The sequence below is a fragment of the Habropoda laboriosa genome, unplaced genomic scaffold (assembly GCF_001263275.1).
Source record: "Habropoda laboriosa isolate 0110345459 unplaced genomic scaffold, ASM126327v1 scaffold18, whole genome shotgun sequence".
Lineage (NCBI taxonomy): Eukaryota > Metazoa > Arthropoda > Insecta > Hymenoptera > Apidae > Habropoda > Habropoda laboriosa.
Window position 1 is genome coordinate 1,069,255 of NW_017100152.1, and position 15,763 is coordinate 1,085,017.

Genomic DNA, 15,763 nt, shown 5'->3' on the forward strand with positions numbered 1-15,763 from the left:
GGGATGGAACTTTGAGGCAGTTTCGGCTGGTAAGACAAAGAGGCAAGTTTAAAGCTTCCGTTGAAAGCAGTTTACACGCAGGCCGACCGGTTAAATGAGCTGGCCTCTCGCGACGTGAGAGGTGTGAGATTTCTCTCGCTTTTGAACGATATTCCCGTTAAATTTATACCACACTGTTGCTGCAGAAATAATGGTTATATTCTTCCTTTCTGCTCGATGAGTCGTAGCTCATCGAAATACGAAATTAATTTTATGAATTCTGTAGACATACCTTCTATGCTATTACAGCATAAATTTTACCATCTTTTTCTTTACCATGTACAAAATTAAAACAATGATTTATTTAGACATACGATATCATAGATCACATTGTTGTGACACAATGAAATGCACAGTAACTTGCAACACAATTTTATTCTATGTAAGAGTGTACACTACCGGTCAAAAGTTTGGAATCACCTCCCACTTTTCATCGATATTAAATCTGCTGCTAACTTTTTATAGATTTGAAGTTTATCTCAATTCTACATTTATCAATTTATCTTATATCGATTGATTCGAACAATAAAAAATTCTCAAAGTTGCTGACATTTTTCCGGAAATTTTTGTGTAAATTGCAATGCTCAGTGATTCCAAACTTTTGGCCAGTAGTGTATATTAAAAGATCTAGCTTCCCTGTACACTCGTGAAATATAGTCAAATAATAATTTTAGAATCGATATAAATTATACATAGATCAATGGAGGCCAAGTTTACAGCAGCAATCTGTAGTGTGCTCTTAAAAATATGATAACCATATAACTTTAAAATATTTCACACCAAAAGGGTTAACAGTAGTGTCGAGATGACTAAAGATGCTCACCTTCAAATTTACTTTTATTTGCAACAATATACATAGATACATGACAATAACGCGTAACAATGTTCAGTGACTGTGTTCGAATAGAGATTCTATGTTAGATACCGGGTCAAGTGCTATGTGCTGTGGAAAATGGTTGGCATATTTAAACCGAGAAAATGAGGAAGTCAGAGACAGAATGGATAAGAATAAGCAGTGAAACTAGCAGAGAGAATGAGCTGGCTTCAGAAACTCCTGTCGAAAGTATCTTGAAAATGAAGACAAGGTAAAAAGAAAGTGAAAATTGCACGTTCAGTTTCATATGGTTCTGGTTGCCACATGTGTGTGCAATCAGGCGCAGGCAAAACCTTGATACTATTGAAAAGAAGAATAAATGTAAAAATCGTAAGCAATCGTAAAAGTGACAGTGAGAAGAGTTGTTAGAGGAGAATTTGTACGTTCACACGGACATCTGTACAACAAATCGTGTCTCTTAACGCAGCGTACGGTTCACGCGGAATCCTCTCCGCAACAATTCCTCCGCGAAAAGTGTCAGAAGAACCGATGTCCAGATAACCGTGGTGGACGCGTCATTCAATGGTGCGCGCGATATCCGCCGGAAATTCAGGATAAATCTATCGACGGTCGAGCGGAGCTTAGCGATCGCGGGTTCCCGATATCTGGCCGCGTGCACGCGCTGCACCGAATTTTCGCGTATCTATTCCACGCTCGAACGCGAAGTGCCTATCGAGGCGATTTTTTCCCCCCTAGCAGTTCCGAAACTGTCATAATTGCCGGCGCGCCGATTGACACGGATTCCGCGAGTGGTCGCGGGCGTATCGCGAATCCGCTCGTACGTCATTAATGGGATTTCCACGGAGCGGCGGCGGTCGAGCGCGGCGCACGTCATTCCAGAACAATAACGGTTATGGTTACGGTAATGGGCGATGATAACGACCCGGAGAAATACTAGCGACGGCTCTATTTTTGTCATTCTCACGACGCAATATCGTTCTAATATGGCTCTGATAGACGACCACGTGCGACTTATGAGAATTCTGCGCTTTGAATTGAAGTGGTTTCTTGTTTGTACCAGGGCTGATTCAACCCTTGTAATATGATTTTTCTACTGATCGCATAGTATACCTACTGCCATTTTACTTCATTTCAAAATATGACGAATTTTTTTTTTGTAGTGAAAGATTGTATAGGCAAGTTGAGTCTATTAAGTACTTGTTATCTAGAAATTAGCAATTGCTGAAAAGATGAGTTAAATGTGGCTACAAAGGAAATTTCAAAAATAAGCGTAGGTTAGGCATAATGGCAGTTTTAGCCTGAATAACCTTGTGAGAAATACAGTAAATTCTCTACAAGTGTCAGTCAGTTTGGATTCTACAAGTGTCAGTATAGATGGTCCTACGCCTAGGTCTGCGTCATTGCTGCGCCTGTTATCTCGCTCGCTGTCAGTCAAGCGTGTAACGATACACCAGTCGGTTTCCTTTACGAGATTTCACGGCTACACAAAATCATAATAGAAAAATATAATTTCTTTAATTTTACTTTTTTTCATCTGAAATTTTTTTTAACATGTTGGTGAGATTTTTCATCACGCCTGTCTGGCGTGACAGTGAACGTGTTAATAACGTATTAAGTAAATCTTGTTCAAATTATGTCGTGCTTGATGTCATTTTCATCAGAAAAATCTCATCAATATGTTAAGAAAAATTTCGGGATAAAAAACGTAAAATTAAAAAAGTTGGTATTTAAATCGCTTGGTTGCCTCGACTCACGTTTCATCCTTATCTTTTATTCGCTGTCCTTGTCTACGTTAGGCAAACTACAAAGGCGGGCGCGAGGTTCGAAAACGTAGTTCCCGACTCTACAAGTGTCAGGTTTAGATTCCTTGCGGACTGACACTTGTGGAGAATTTACTGTGCATGCTAAGAAATCTAATTCCTTGTGGACTGACACTTGTGGAGAATTTACTGTAACGCGTAACTATGTCCGGTGTGTGTTCAGATAGAGATTCCTCACGCAAAGGATTTTTTCACTCTGGTTTGAGCTAGTATGAACGAGTTATGTCAAGTTCATACATTGCGGAGCGAACGCGTAACTATGTCCGGTGTGTGTTCAGATAGAGATTCCTCACGCAAAGAATTTTTTCACTCTGGTTTGAGCTAGTATGAACGAGTTATGTCAAGTTCATACATTGCGGAGCGAAACTATATCACCACTGATATTGTTAAACCTTTTGAACTTTGAAAGAGCAATTCGACAAAACCAATTGCATCGTTTAAAAGAGCATTGTAAATAATGAACTTTAAATGAAAGGCATTGAATTTGTCGGTGTATATCTACACATACCGAAATGAAATCAAGAAACATTTTAGAATCCGTAGCACCACCTTCATGCTTAAGGGAACTAGGCAGTCAGAAAATCGATTTTTTTTTTTTTGCATTTTTCGAAAGTACTATCCTTCTCGAGTAAACTGGCGTTTGGCTTATGTTAAAATTCACATTATTAAGGATTTGACGGCCAAAAAGCTCGAGCGCGCCATAAAATGTTTGTCCGCACATGCATGTCAGTCGAGGGACGTGAAGCGAGACAAAAGTTCTTCGTATTTATAAAGAGTTTATTATCTTTTTATGTGTATAAGTTTTCCACTGACTCATTCCCTGTTGTATTTAATACATTATATTACACTGAAATGTTACTGTTCCGTACGGAACAATGGTTTCCTTAAAATCATAAAGCGGGCCTGACCGAGCCTCGATGCAGAGGAATCACGAGACCGTCAGACGAGCGTACCCCCCATGAAACATGCACCGACCGACCGCGTAGCACCTTTTTACCATCCATTGCACATATCTTCTAATTAACAAACTTTCTTCCCCGATGTCCGGTTTCCTCTCCTACTGGGATTTTCCAAAACCCTAGCCACCTCGACCTTCCATTCCAACTTTTACCCTTTCCCTATCTTTCTGCAAATATCCTAAAACCAATCACCGAATTTCTATCGCTCCAATATTTTACCCACAAATTTTAACTCCGCCTACACCAGCTCTTCTTCCTTGTACGGACAGACGCCCACCCACAGCATCAGTTTTGTCCGGAAGGAACAGATAGCTGGTGTTCCTGGCAAATGGCAAAATCTGATAAAAAATTAAGTGATTATAAACATAAACGTGCACTTCCCGAAGATGTTTTTAAAGCCATATTACCAATTTATGGAGATCTAAGCAACGAAGATTTACTTACACCTTGCATCGGGGGATACACACAAAATGCAAACGAAAGTTATTATAACCTAATCTGGAAAATAGCTCCAAAAACAGGATTTAGCGGAACAGAAATTGTTGAGATAGCAACCTACTTATCAGTTTGTATATTTAATAATGGCTTAAAACCATTGTTATCAATTATGGCACAACTGGACATTCAAGTTGGAAAGCGCGCAGAGGCAGCGTGCGCAGCAGAGGACGAACGGCGATCGCATGATGCTGAAGTCGACGCAAAAAGATCAAAAGAGAGCCGAATTAACAGAAGAATTGCTGAACAGCAACAGGCTGATACAGATGAAGCTTTAGAAACATCATATTACGCTGCTGGAAATTTTTAAGCGAAGTATGTAATACTTATTGTACTCAAAAGTCATTCGAAACTTTAAACGCGTTTTTCTCGAAATCATGTTTTCCCTTCATTTTGCAGTGATTGCGAAAAAACGGAGGTTCAAATCGATTTGAAAAAAATTGAGCAAATGTAAAACATGCCTAGTTAAGGACTGAACCTATTTTTAAGTTCATAAAAAGTTTTGTTTTCGCAAAAAAAAAAAAAATTAGCAGCGTTTCTGAATAAAAAAATACGTTTTTTTAGTTTTACAGCTGCCATTTTTATAATCTTGATTTGGTTTCCTTTTCAATAGGTTCAGTGCAGAATGGGGACCCGTAGAGAGAGAATTCCACAAAAAAAATTTTATAATTCCATAATTTACGGCCAGGATCACTGCAAAACCGGAGCGACTTCCGGAATAATGCGTACACATTGGACTACAGTAGCATTGTTATATACATGTATATGTTACTAAAAAAAATTTTTTTTTACGCCTCATTGTACTAATAAGTAATATCTAAGAGTACAAGCTGCAATTTTAATTCCTATCCTTGTAATAAATTCCCAAAAAACGTTACATTTTTACCAAATCTGACTGCCTAGTCCCCTTAAATGTTTGTAAATTTTCTATATCTCTCTCTTGTAAAGCCCATCGCCGTAGATCTACTTCATGCACAATTACTCTTAACTGCCGAGCTTCCATAAATTTATTAAATGTATACTCTGCAATACGTTTTACCTTTTCCTTTTTTGTGCCACCCTGTTCAACTTGTAAAGCCCACTTACGAAGCATTCTTTCGGATTTCACGTGACGGAATTTGGAACGCACGGTGTCTAATTTTAATCGCTTCGACATACCGCTGTTCCAGTACGCCACAGCTTTCCTTTTATATTCGAATGGGATGTATTCCTTATTCGAATGACATACAACGTTTTCTTCGTACATGTTTGGAACATTCGGTGTCCTATTTTCCTCCTCTTCATCTAACCAGTTCAAATCAGCATCCTGAATTTCTTGTTCGATAGGCGTCCCGTCCATTTGAACACACGTTTCATGTTCAACCAGGAATGCTGTGTCTTCGACACTTCTTACAATTAAATCGAATAATACATCCCTTAAATATTCTTCTGCGATATTAATTGCATAGAAACGTTTAATTAATTTTATGCCCACCCTACTCCGAGTTAGAGTACTTTCTGACAATATATACAATTTTATTTAAAAAAGTGGAGGTGACCTTAAAATCTCTGAAACTCCTCCAGCTGTAGAAAAATTATTACTGCCTTATTATAGCCCCCTCTATACTGAACAATTTTTGTTAATGAAATTTCTTCATATCTGCAAAAACAACGGAAATATTCAAGTGGAAATTCCTATTGGACCACCATATATATGTGGTGCAAATTTGCAGGTAAGTAGCGTCTAGATTTGTTCGATTCTTTTCTTAAATTAAATCCCCCCCGCCATTTTACCACAAATCAGTAGATTGTAAGTTTTAGTGCCTTTCTATACATACATAAGTAAATCTATTAGCATACGTAACCTCTCTTAATATAAATTATATAATGTAGCATTAGGTGCAATACTATCAATGTGATGTTCAGGTTAGGCGTGCTCGATACCGGAGCCTTTGATCTGTTACTATTTTTGTTGTTTTGTTAATCTTTTTGGACGTATAAATTTATTGCACCATTCTGTTTGTACTATTTATTTGTACAAGAAACGCCCGTTACAAAAAAAGGCGTCGAATCTTCATTGATCATCGAAGTCAAACTGCATTCGTCGCGGCACCCAAAAGGATAGGTGCCGTCGAATTCTTTCGTTTGATACTTCGTGGTGAATGTTTCTGACATATATGTATTAGGAATTAATGGGAAGGGTGTCCCGGGGTGTAATTTTATTTACAAAACTTTCAAGTTTCTCTCCCTCTATACTCTATGAATTCCCTTCAAATTAAAGCGATAAAACTTTCTAAAAGCATTAAAGAATAATTCTACATATCTCATCTTCTATGTAACAACACTAACTATTTTTATATAACACACTTCCTTTAGTTCTTTCACGATTACAATAATTAAAACAAAAGACATGTTTTTAAATAAATTTAAAATAAAGAAAAATTAGTTTTAAATAAATGTTATTTTCGCACTTCTTTCATTATATTATCTCCCTATATTATATAATATTATCCTCTTTCACGTCATACTATTAATACTTAGAAGTCATTACTTAAAACACCAAAACTCTTCAAAATTGTAGTGGTGCTACAGTTATACTCCGCAGTGTATTCGTGTAATTATTGCAGAAATTTTTTTACTATTATTGTTGGATTTACTATGACTTTATTATTATTACTATTACATGAACTTTTTCGTGGCATTGTCCAAATTTCAACATGAATTCTTGCATTCATCTGTCTACTCTTACTGTGAAATTGTTTGAATAGAGCTACAAGACTGTAATTTTTTAATAAAGCATTTATAGGTTCGTGAGGCATGCTGCTCTTGTTTCTGTACTCAAAATACGCTGACAAAGTTTGCACGGGGAAGGTTGAACGTTTCAATTAGGTTACTCACCCCACGGCAATTAGAAAAAGGAAAGAGAAACGACGATATTATCGCACAGGCAGCATTTTTCCGCGTATAATCGAGGAGAAATTGCCTCCTGCCACCGTAACTTTGGAATTAAGTTTGTGTACCCGTAGCCTAGTGGAACAAAAGGCCGAAGAATATTTCCATTATCTGCACATTATAGCGCCGCCGCGCGTTATTAAACTATCTGCCGGGCAAACATTTGACGCCGGTAATTGCGCCCTGTCACTTGCACCGCGTCACACTGTACACACGACAATAAATGCACCCCCCGGTCTCTTCTTTGATCTTCAAATATTTGCCAACGCAGTGAACGACGCAACCGTACAAATTTCACCGCGATCGACGGAGTGTTATCCACCGATGCTTTTGACTCTCTCTCTCTCTCTCTCTCTCTCTCTCTCTCTCTCTCTCTCTCTTCGAATCCGTTCGATCGCACGTTGTAACTTACGCGTCCTGGATCGTACTTCTTCTTTCCGTGAGAACGCGTTAATAGAACGCAAACGAGTTGAAAATTGCAGCCGCGTACTTCGTTCACTTTAAAAGGCCGCGATAATAACAACGTCGTTGTGCTCCGTGCGCTCGTAGTTGCTGAAGTTGTGAAGTTAATCAAACGGCCGTATTTAGTAAACACTTCGCAGTGGAAAATTGATCGACGAGGTATTGAAAAGAGGATCTACTTTCTGCTCTTTTCACGCTGGAGCACAGTCGAGCTTTTGATTTGTCCTTGAAAGGTGATAGAAAAGAGAGTTGTATTGTAACTCCGAGGATAAGTGGTAAGTATGAGAATATGTCGTGCAGCATGAATGAGAGAGAGATGGCTGATAAATTTTTGATAGTAGTCCTGCACCAATCACTGTGCAAAATTCGTGAAAATCGTGCCGTTTAGCATAGCGGCGGTCAAAAGGGGAGCAAGTTTTTCTCTGTGTACTTTAACCCTTTGCACTCCGTTGTCACCGCCGTGGCGACATTGTAAGTGGAACCAACAGCTCCATTGTCGATACATTTTTAAGAAAAATTGAACGCCTACAAAGTATCTTCCACAGAGGCGCACTCGCGCCATTGTAAATAGTCTCGGAGTAGCTGGTAGCCCATAGTAAATATGATTCAGAGTTTCTGGAAGGTCGTATTAAAAATAGCGAGGAGTGCAAAGGGTTAAAAATGGTTGTGTAGCGAAAAAATAAAAGCCATACAAACCATTTTGATTAATACCTGGACCAAGTATTTTTATACTTTAGAATTATTACAATTGTGGTGTGAAATTTATTTAAAATCTCACTTTATTGTTGTGAGGTCGAATTACAGATAAATCGAAAGCGATTATGCCTCGAAGACGGTTGGTGAGAAGGCGCAAATTTGACGTTAGTCAAATTTGACTCGGCCAGATCTCCCAAAGGAGGGGAGGGGGGATAGGTAGGTGAAATAGGTAAGAGTGAGAGAGGAGGGAAGAGAAACCATCGTCTGTAACCCGCGAAGGAGACGTCTGTTGTCTCTGTGAAGGTATTTTGGAGAATTGGATTCAACCTAGAGGTGTCGCTATGATCCGCGAAGGAGCGTCTGCCTCTAGGAGGTGGATAGGTAAAGATGGTGAGGGTAGAGACAGGACAGGAAACCTGGTCCTGGAGTCTTCGGTCGCTCCGTACTGACTTTTGCAAGAACAGGGAGTGTCGTCTATAATCCACGAAAGAGACGTCTGCTCGGTGTATGCTAGAGTAGTCTTAGTCGGCTTCCCGCAAGAACTGACTTTTCTGGTCAAAGGGTTATCTTTTATATGTTTTGGGGAAGCTTGACTCGACCAATCACGGCGGGTCAAGCTCTTTCGGCGGCCGTCGGTCCGCTACCTGAGCGAGCGAGTACGCAGCTCGTACTCGGTATGGCAGAATTTAAAAAAAACAGTTACTCTACACAATTATTTATTTTGAATAAATGTGTACGAAGATACTCTGTTGTGCCAGAAAGTGTACATTTTCCGGTTGCTTCGCTTTGATCCAAGAACGCGATGCTAATAGTCGAGACCTTGATTATCCGCGCATTATGTTTGCCTGCACGGGGGCGGTAAACTATATATAATAGTTAACAAGCTCAAAGTTCCGGCACATGTTGCCGGGAAATTATCTAAACTGGGTCTAGTAGACCAATATCGATTCGCTATGGTTTCTGAAAATTAGTAATTGCCGTCTATCGACAAGTATGTTGGAGCAACAGCTGCTAACGCTCCGATATTGAATTAGCGCAAGAGCTGTGTTCTAAACTGAGTACAGGCTCAAGAATTTTAAATTATAGTCCCTCTCTCTCTCTCTCTCTCTCACTCTGTCTTTGGTTGTCCCGTGAATATTCCCAGAAGTTGGTGTTCCGATCGATCAGGTTAAACTTTTCCTCCCCTGCTGTGGTGAAAATAGGTGACGCGGTGAAATCCTTGCGACGAATCGCGTAATTCATCACCGTGTCCCGACGAAATAAGTCAGCAGCTTTCGTCTCGGACCGCCTAAGCGGCATTATGAAAGCGGCACGATAATATCTTCGAGGTGGTTGAAGCTCGAGAGAGCCTTGTGCTAGCTAGTGGAACCGTTATGGTGTTGCGTGTGGTAAATAGATAAACGCCGACTTGAAGTGCATGAAACGGCACGGCGAGGGAAGATAGGGAGCACGGCGATTCGGGAAAATGTATTATACCACGGAAATAATTTGCATTTAGATCCCTCGATATTTCAACCGGTGAGATATTTCCGAAAATTCCACGCCTCTCGTACTAGCTACCTCAAATCGTCATCTTTTTACCGATCTGTTTTCAAACCAGGAAAAAACTGACAGTTTCGACGATTCATTCGCGCAAGTTAAGTTAGGATCTTTCGATCAGGAGACGATTACAAACTTTTTTTCTTTTTTTGTGATTTCAGCGATCACTCATGGGTCCTACATCAGACATTACAGCGCCGCTTGGTACGACACGGCTGCACTGAGGGAACATCGCGGCAGAAGTCGTCGTGACACTTCGGCTTCCGGGCATCCGGGGGACGCGACGCTGAATCTACGTCTTCACGCTCTCGACAGGTTCGTAAAACTACGTATTCTTACTGTGGGTAGACAGTGGGAGAAGAAAAAGGAGGTTGCTGGTATAATGCGGTCGGTAGGGCAAGGGGATGAAGATGAAGGAAGAGGTGTAGGGGGTGGGGGGAAGCTTTGTCGAGGAAAATTTCAGTTTCTGACGGCTGTCAAAGGAGGGAATAATCTTTGAACGAGCGGCTGTTTTAACGGGACCAGGTTACAGAGGAATATAAATTTTCATATCGCCTCGACGTCCACCGACAAACATCGATCGTGATGTAAGTATAAATGATCCTCTCGTCAAATCTTTACTGGAAATCGACTTTTATTTATTAGTACAGTGTTTTCGAAAAAAAAAACGAATAAGTATATTCGTCTTCTTTAGATCGAATTAAAGGTACGACATTTACTTTTTGCTTTTTTCTTTAGAACAATCGAATTAACGATTCCCAATCCCTGAGAATTCTCAATATAAAATTGCTTGGAATAAGAGACACCGCGAAGAAAGGATTATGCACTGCACACGGCGCCAAAGTGTAATTCGTTGTTTTATTTCCTTGTGAACATCGATTAAGAAAAGTTCCGCAGCCTTTTAGCATGTTATAACGAGGACGATTTTAACGTGGTCTTGGAATAATGTAAAGTAGAGAGTAGGGCGGCTGGCTGAGCTCGCGGTACTGCAAAGGGGTAATTATTTTATGCACGTGGAAAGTGCTTTCTCTCGAGAGCGCAACTTTCTAGACAAAGTTCGGCCGAAGAAGCCGAATCTTCTTACCCGGCGAAGAGTAAGAGTAAGAGTAAGAGAGTGAGAGGCAGAGGAGGGACTGTTTCATTATATTTTGACCGTGTGAAGTTACGCGTAATTTAAGGTGTCAGTAGTTGAAACGAACCATGGCAGAGGTGTCTAAAGTAACTAAACCTTCCGGTAAGGCATTGAAAGAAGGGCAGCTGGATGTACTGTGCATATTTTATTACCGGATTATTATCTTCCTTACGTAAAGTGAATTCGTCGGGTCATTAAGCAAACCAAGTTGCAGCAGAAACGTTTAGCATTGGTCAGACGTAATCGTTTGAATTGTTATCGATGCCCTTCTAATCAACATAATACTCCAGCACGTCGACAATATGTAAATGGAGTTTGGCAAAGCAAGGGGGAATATGCGCTAAATAATAAATAAACGGGTCAGCGAATAAAGGGAAAAGCAAATTTGCATAATGTCGTAATTAAATCAGCACAAAATCAATTACAGACCAATTATTGAGCGTTCTTAAGTGTTACAGTTGCAAAACGAGTCGCGTATAGGCAGACGCATGTTTATCGCGTCCTCTTGTGCACCCTCTACATGTGCAACGATCGTCAGCCTTATGTGACACTGTCCCGACATGGTGGCCATATGCCTCGTTGAGCATCGGAATACGCCGTCAGTGTGTTGTCACTGCCATCGACACAGATCCTCTAAATCTCCGCGTTACACTCAAGGGACCAGACAGCTCTGTTTCACTGTCGCTGAACCGTTGCACAGGATAGTTCTGTCTTCCCTGTCTGTTTACCCTATTCTTCCTCTATTTCCGTCAAATACATTTCTACTTCTTTCTACCCTTCAAATATATAGGTACAAATGCAGGGTAAATTTGATCAGCTCGAATATCTCGATCACGTGAAGGTCATGGTATCATAAGTCATTGAATAGGTCTTAACCTTAGGTATTATGTCGTGTTGATTAAAATATTTACTTCCTTTTAAAAAAAACACCGATGACCTTGAAATCTCGAAAAGTATGACTTTCAGAAAAATTTTTTATTTGTCACAATATTTGCCCTTTCGAACCAAACAGTCTTTCTTTTAACCTTTTTTCAGTACCACCAAGAATAAGTGAGATATTTGAGGGGATCAAGTTATTTTATTCACCCCTTAGATCGGGGTGAAAATCGTAGAATAGCGTAGAATAAAGTTTGCAAGTTAAATTACCGAACTACATAAATTTCGACTATTTCTTTCTTAATGTAATTCCACATTTTTCTTAGACCGTTAACATGGACTATTTTCTTCGTACTTGGAAAGTTACCAGAGCTCGAATGAAGGGCTCTTAAAGATAGAAGTTGGAGAAAAAGCGGCAAATGTTGTTCATCAGTTTCATCAACCCTTTTCCATTGCTCTCGGTTTCTTCGATTCTCCATCAAGCTTTCCCATTCTCCATCAAACTTCGTAGCAGCGTTTTTGCCCAGGTTCCCATCCTAGTACGAGCAACTCTCCGCTTTTTGGCCTGACAGTTTCCCTCTTTGCTCCAGTTTTCCCCGTCTTCGCGCCGCATCCACCTCGGTTTCTCCAACATCGTCGAGCTAGAGAGAATTTGGTCGATACGAGCCAGTCCTGATTCGAATCGCGAGAGAGCACCTGGCTCGAGTGCGTCGCCTTACAGGGGTTTGCCTACCCTTTTTATACGAACACGTTCCTTTCCATTCAATCTACCACGGCGAAGAAAGTCGATTCTTCTTCTTGTGATTTTTACGTCCTTAAAAACCGGAGAAATAGAGAGCAAAGCGTTTTGACCTCGAGGCTTACCGTAGTCGAGACGCTAACCTCATCCCACCCTCTCTCACCCCTCGAGGCTCGACTGGCTGGCTGGTCGGTAAATTTTCGTCGAAATACGAATGTTGGGACCATCGCTCAGGAGGGGGAAAAAAATGTGTGGCGGGAAGTGGCGGTGAAATTTATAAATGCGTGCTTCGGTCACGAATAACGCATGGCCCCGCGGTCTGGATGTAAAGGATGCTTTACGATGTAGTCCGCCTAGCGATTTACCGATGGTTTTATCATTCGCTCGTCTTCTGATTTGAACGTTTAGAAGCACGCTTTATGCTTTATTCGCGGTTTTATATCTTCCTTCGCATATTTCTTTTTATCAACAGTGAAAGAAATGAATGAAAAATTTTACTTAAAAATATGGAGAAATTTTCGTATAATGATCTGATTCTTTTATCCTGGTTAAAGGATTGAAATGTTGGAATAAGTTATGAAATGCATTTAAGCAGGAATAATGTTTTATTCGAATACGAAATCTAAGTCGGGATATGTTTACCTGGTGAACAGAAGGAAAACCCAAAGTTTCACGAAACCTTTCCGGCCAGGGGCGATAAAACTTCGTTTTTATTGGCTGATTCGGTTATGGAGGCCCGATGGTGGGGCAGCTTTACGACGGACGGAGTATCAAACTCGAGGGAAAACAACTGAAATTCTTCCGGCGCCTCGATAAAGCTAAGTAGAGGATAAATTCAAGGATCGTACGACCTCTCGTATCTCTGCCGGCCCTTGAGTACATCACAGAACGATCAAACATGTACTACTCCCTAATCAAAGTGTTACACGCGAGTACTGAGGGGATAAAAGAACCTTTTATTTCCACTAACTCAAGCAATAAGCAATTTCATTTTTTCCTGTTGAGTTTAAAGTATCCTCGATGATAAAAAGAATATTTACTTCACCCAATATACTGTTTCCTGTAAATGTATGAATGAAATTCACTGAATTAGAACTACAAAAACACTTCGAATTGGAATTTTTTCGTATTGAAGATATTATTTATAACATGACCCAGTACTTTCGATTAAAAAGAACTCACAGTCGTCTGTCAATTATCCAGCACGATTTTTCAGCTATAAGTGAAAAGGTGGATGGCCATACGCCCCGATGGAAGTTGCAAAAGGTAAATTGTCGAATGAGAAGGTCGCGGTGTGGCTACTTGCAAAGGGAAAAACACTCCTTTATGGTTAACCTGGTCTACAAAGGGGTAGTTAAGGGGACGATCGTTATCTCTCGGACAATGGTATCGCGACTGGAAGGATAGTTAGCGTTATTTTCCAGTTAAATCCAACCCCTTTTGTGGATCCTCCCTTGCGAACAGTAGCTAGATGGGTAGAGTGCAATTAAAATCGGCCAGGTTGTCTGGTCGAATCTCGTTTCTTTCGTCGACGCTTAAGATTTAATTGGATTGTTCGTTAATGGGGTTCCTTGAGCGATAATCGGTCGGGTACTGTTGCAAATAAACTGGCGGCGCGGTTCCAATTAACCTTAATATCGGCACTTATTGCGCTCGAGCCAATTACCTCGTCTAATTGCAGAAATTCAGACGTGCCGATCGTCGCCAGGACACCCAGGAGAGTACAACAGAATCAATTCGAAATCGATTCGAGAAGAGCAAATAGAGTGGCTACCACCTCGAGGGGTGTGCGTGTTTCCACCCACGGCGTATCGTGGACTAACGATTCCCTGCTTATTAAACCCTGTTTATCGAACAGCCTTTGGGCTACTGATGAGAGATTCCATTAAGTCGCGTTCCAATCGGCTTACGGTATACATATATCGCTTTCCAGCATTTGCATATTTCAAGGGTTGCATCTAGGTAAATTGCCTGAATTTTACACCATTGGAAAGCTTGAGCTTTCTGGAATATATTGTAAGTATTTTACATAAATATGTTGGAAATTAATAGAGTTATATGCGTTTGAAAGAGATACAGTGACTATTATTAATATTCGAACACTCTTTAGGACAGTATAATATTTTTTAAATTGGACCAAACGACTTGAGTTTTGTTTTTACAGAAGTTAGAAGGATTATTTTACTAGACGACATCTAAAGAAGAAATTTTTTGGAATCGCGAAGAGATTAGTAAGGGTCACTTTTTACAACTTCTTCATCTGAGCCTGTAATGAAAATTTAAAACACACGTTTTGTAGATTCATGCCAATTATGTATAAGTTGAAAATTTCATCGAAATCGGTTAACATTGCTATGAGATATAAACGGTTAAATGTTGTGAAAATCGCTGTAATAAATCTAAAGATTCTTACATCTTTCGATGGCTGTCACTTGTTTCTACATCAACCGATTTCGATAAAATTTTCAACATGTATATAATTGACATTCATCTACAAAACGTGTTTTTTAAATTTTTATTACAGGCTCAGATAAAAAAAGTTGTAAACAGCGACCTTCGCTATTTTCTTCGCGATTTCCACCAATTGTAATTTTAGAAAATTTTTTTTGACACGTCATCTAGTATACTAATTCCTCTAACTTCTAAAATAAAACTCGAGTCGTGAAGTCCAATTTGAAAAAAGTTATACTGTTCGAAAGATTACCGAAAGATTATCCGAATATTAATAAGAGTCACTGTAAGTGCGGACGAAAACATGGTCGATGGTACTGTTTGACATTGGGCATAGTATCTCAAGTACTAATCGATGTTGGATTGTCTTGAAAGGTCAGGATATACTTCGAAGTATTATCTGGACCCTGATAGTCTTACTTTTTAAGAATTCTAGTTCTAACATTTTCTATAATTGTACAAATGAAACGATATGGTAGAAACACTCGAAAATGTACCTTGCCTCTACTCGTAATGATATCTCTTACTATTCTCAATATTTTCAAACGAAATTTTAGACACACCTGGTCCATAGATGTATCTTTTAGGAAAAATATGTTTGACTCAATTTCCGCTTGTAGGTTTTTCGTAAAACATTCCCAAACTTGATATTTCATCAAAAACAAGCACACTTACTACACTGTTAGCAAAAAGCAGGGTAAACACGAGAGAATTCATCCTAATTACCGAATGCGCGTCACCGTTTGAAAGAGCCAGAGGGGTTAGAACGTCCGAGGGCATTAATCAGCT

The 15,763-nt window shown here is 39.8% G+C and overlaps 1 protein-coding gene across 1 annotated transcript in view; it reads left to right on the forward strand.

Annotated features, from left to right (window-relative positions):
* Nucleotides 1–15,763, forward strand: part of LOC108575668 (disintegrin and metalloproteinase domain-containing protein 10-like) — a 145,813-nt gene that overhangs the window by 22,858 nt on the left and 107,192 nt on the right. Inside the window, exon 2 of the mRNA XM_017938530.1 lies at nucleotides 9,938–10,091. Coding sequence (XP_017794019.1) covers nucleotides 9,938–10,091 — 154 coding nt within the window. The remainder of the gene's footprint in view (nucleotides 1–9,937; nucleotides 10,092–15,763) is intronic.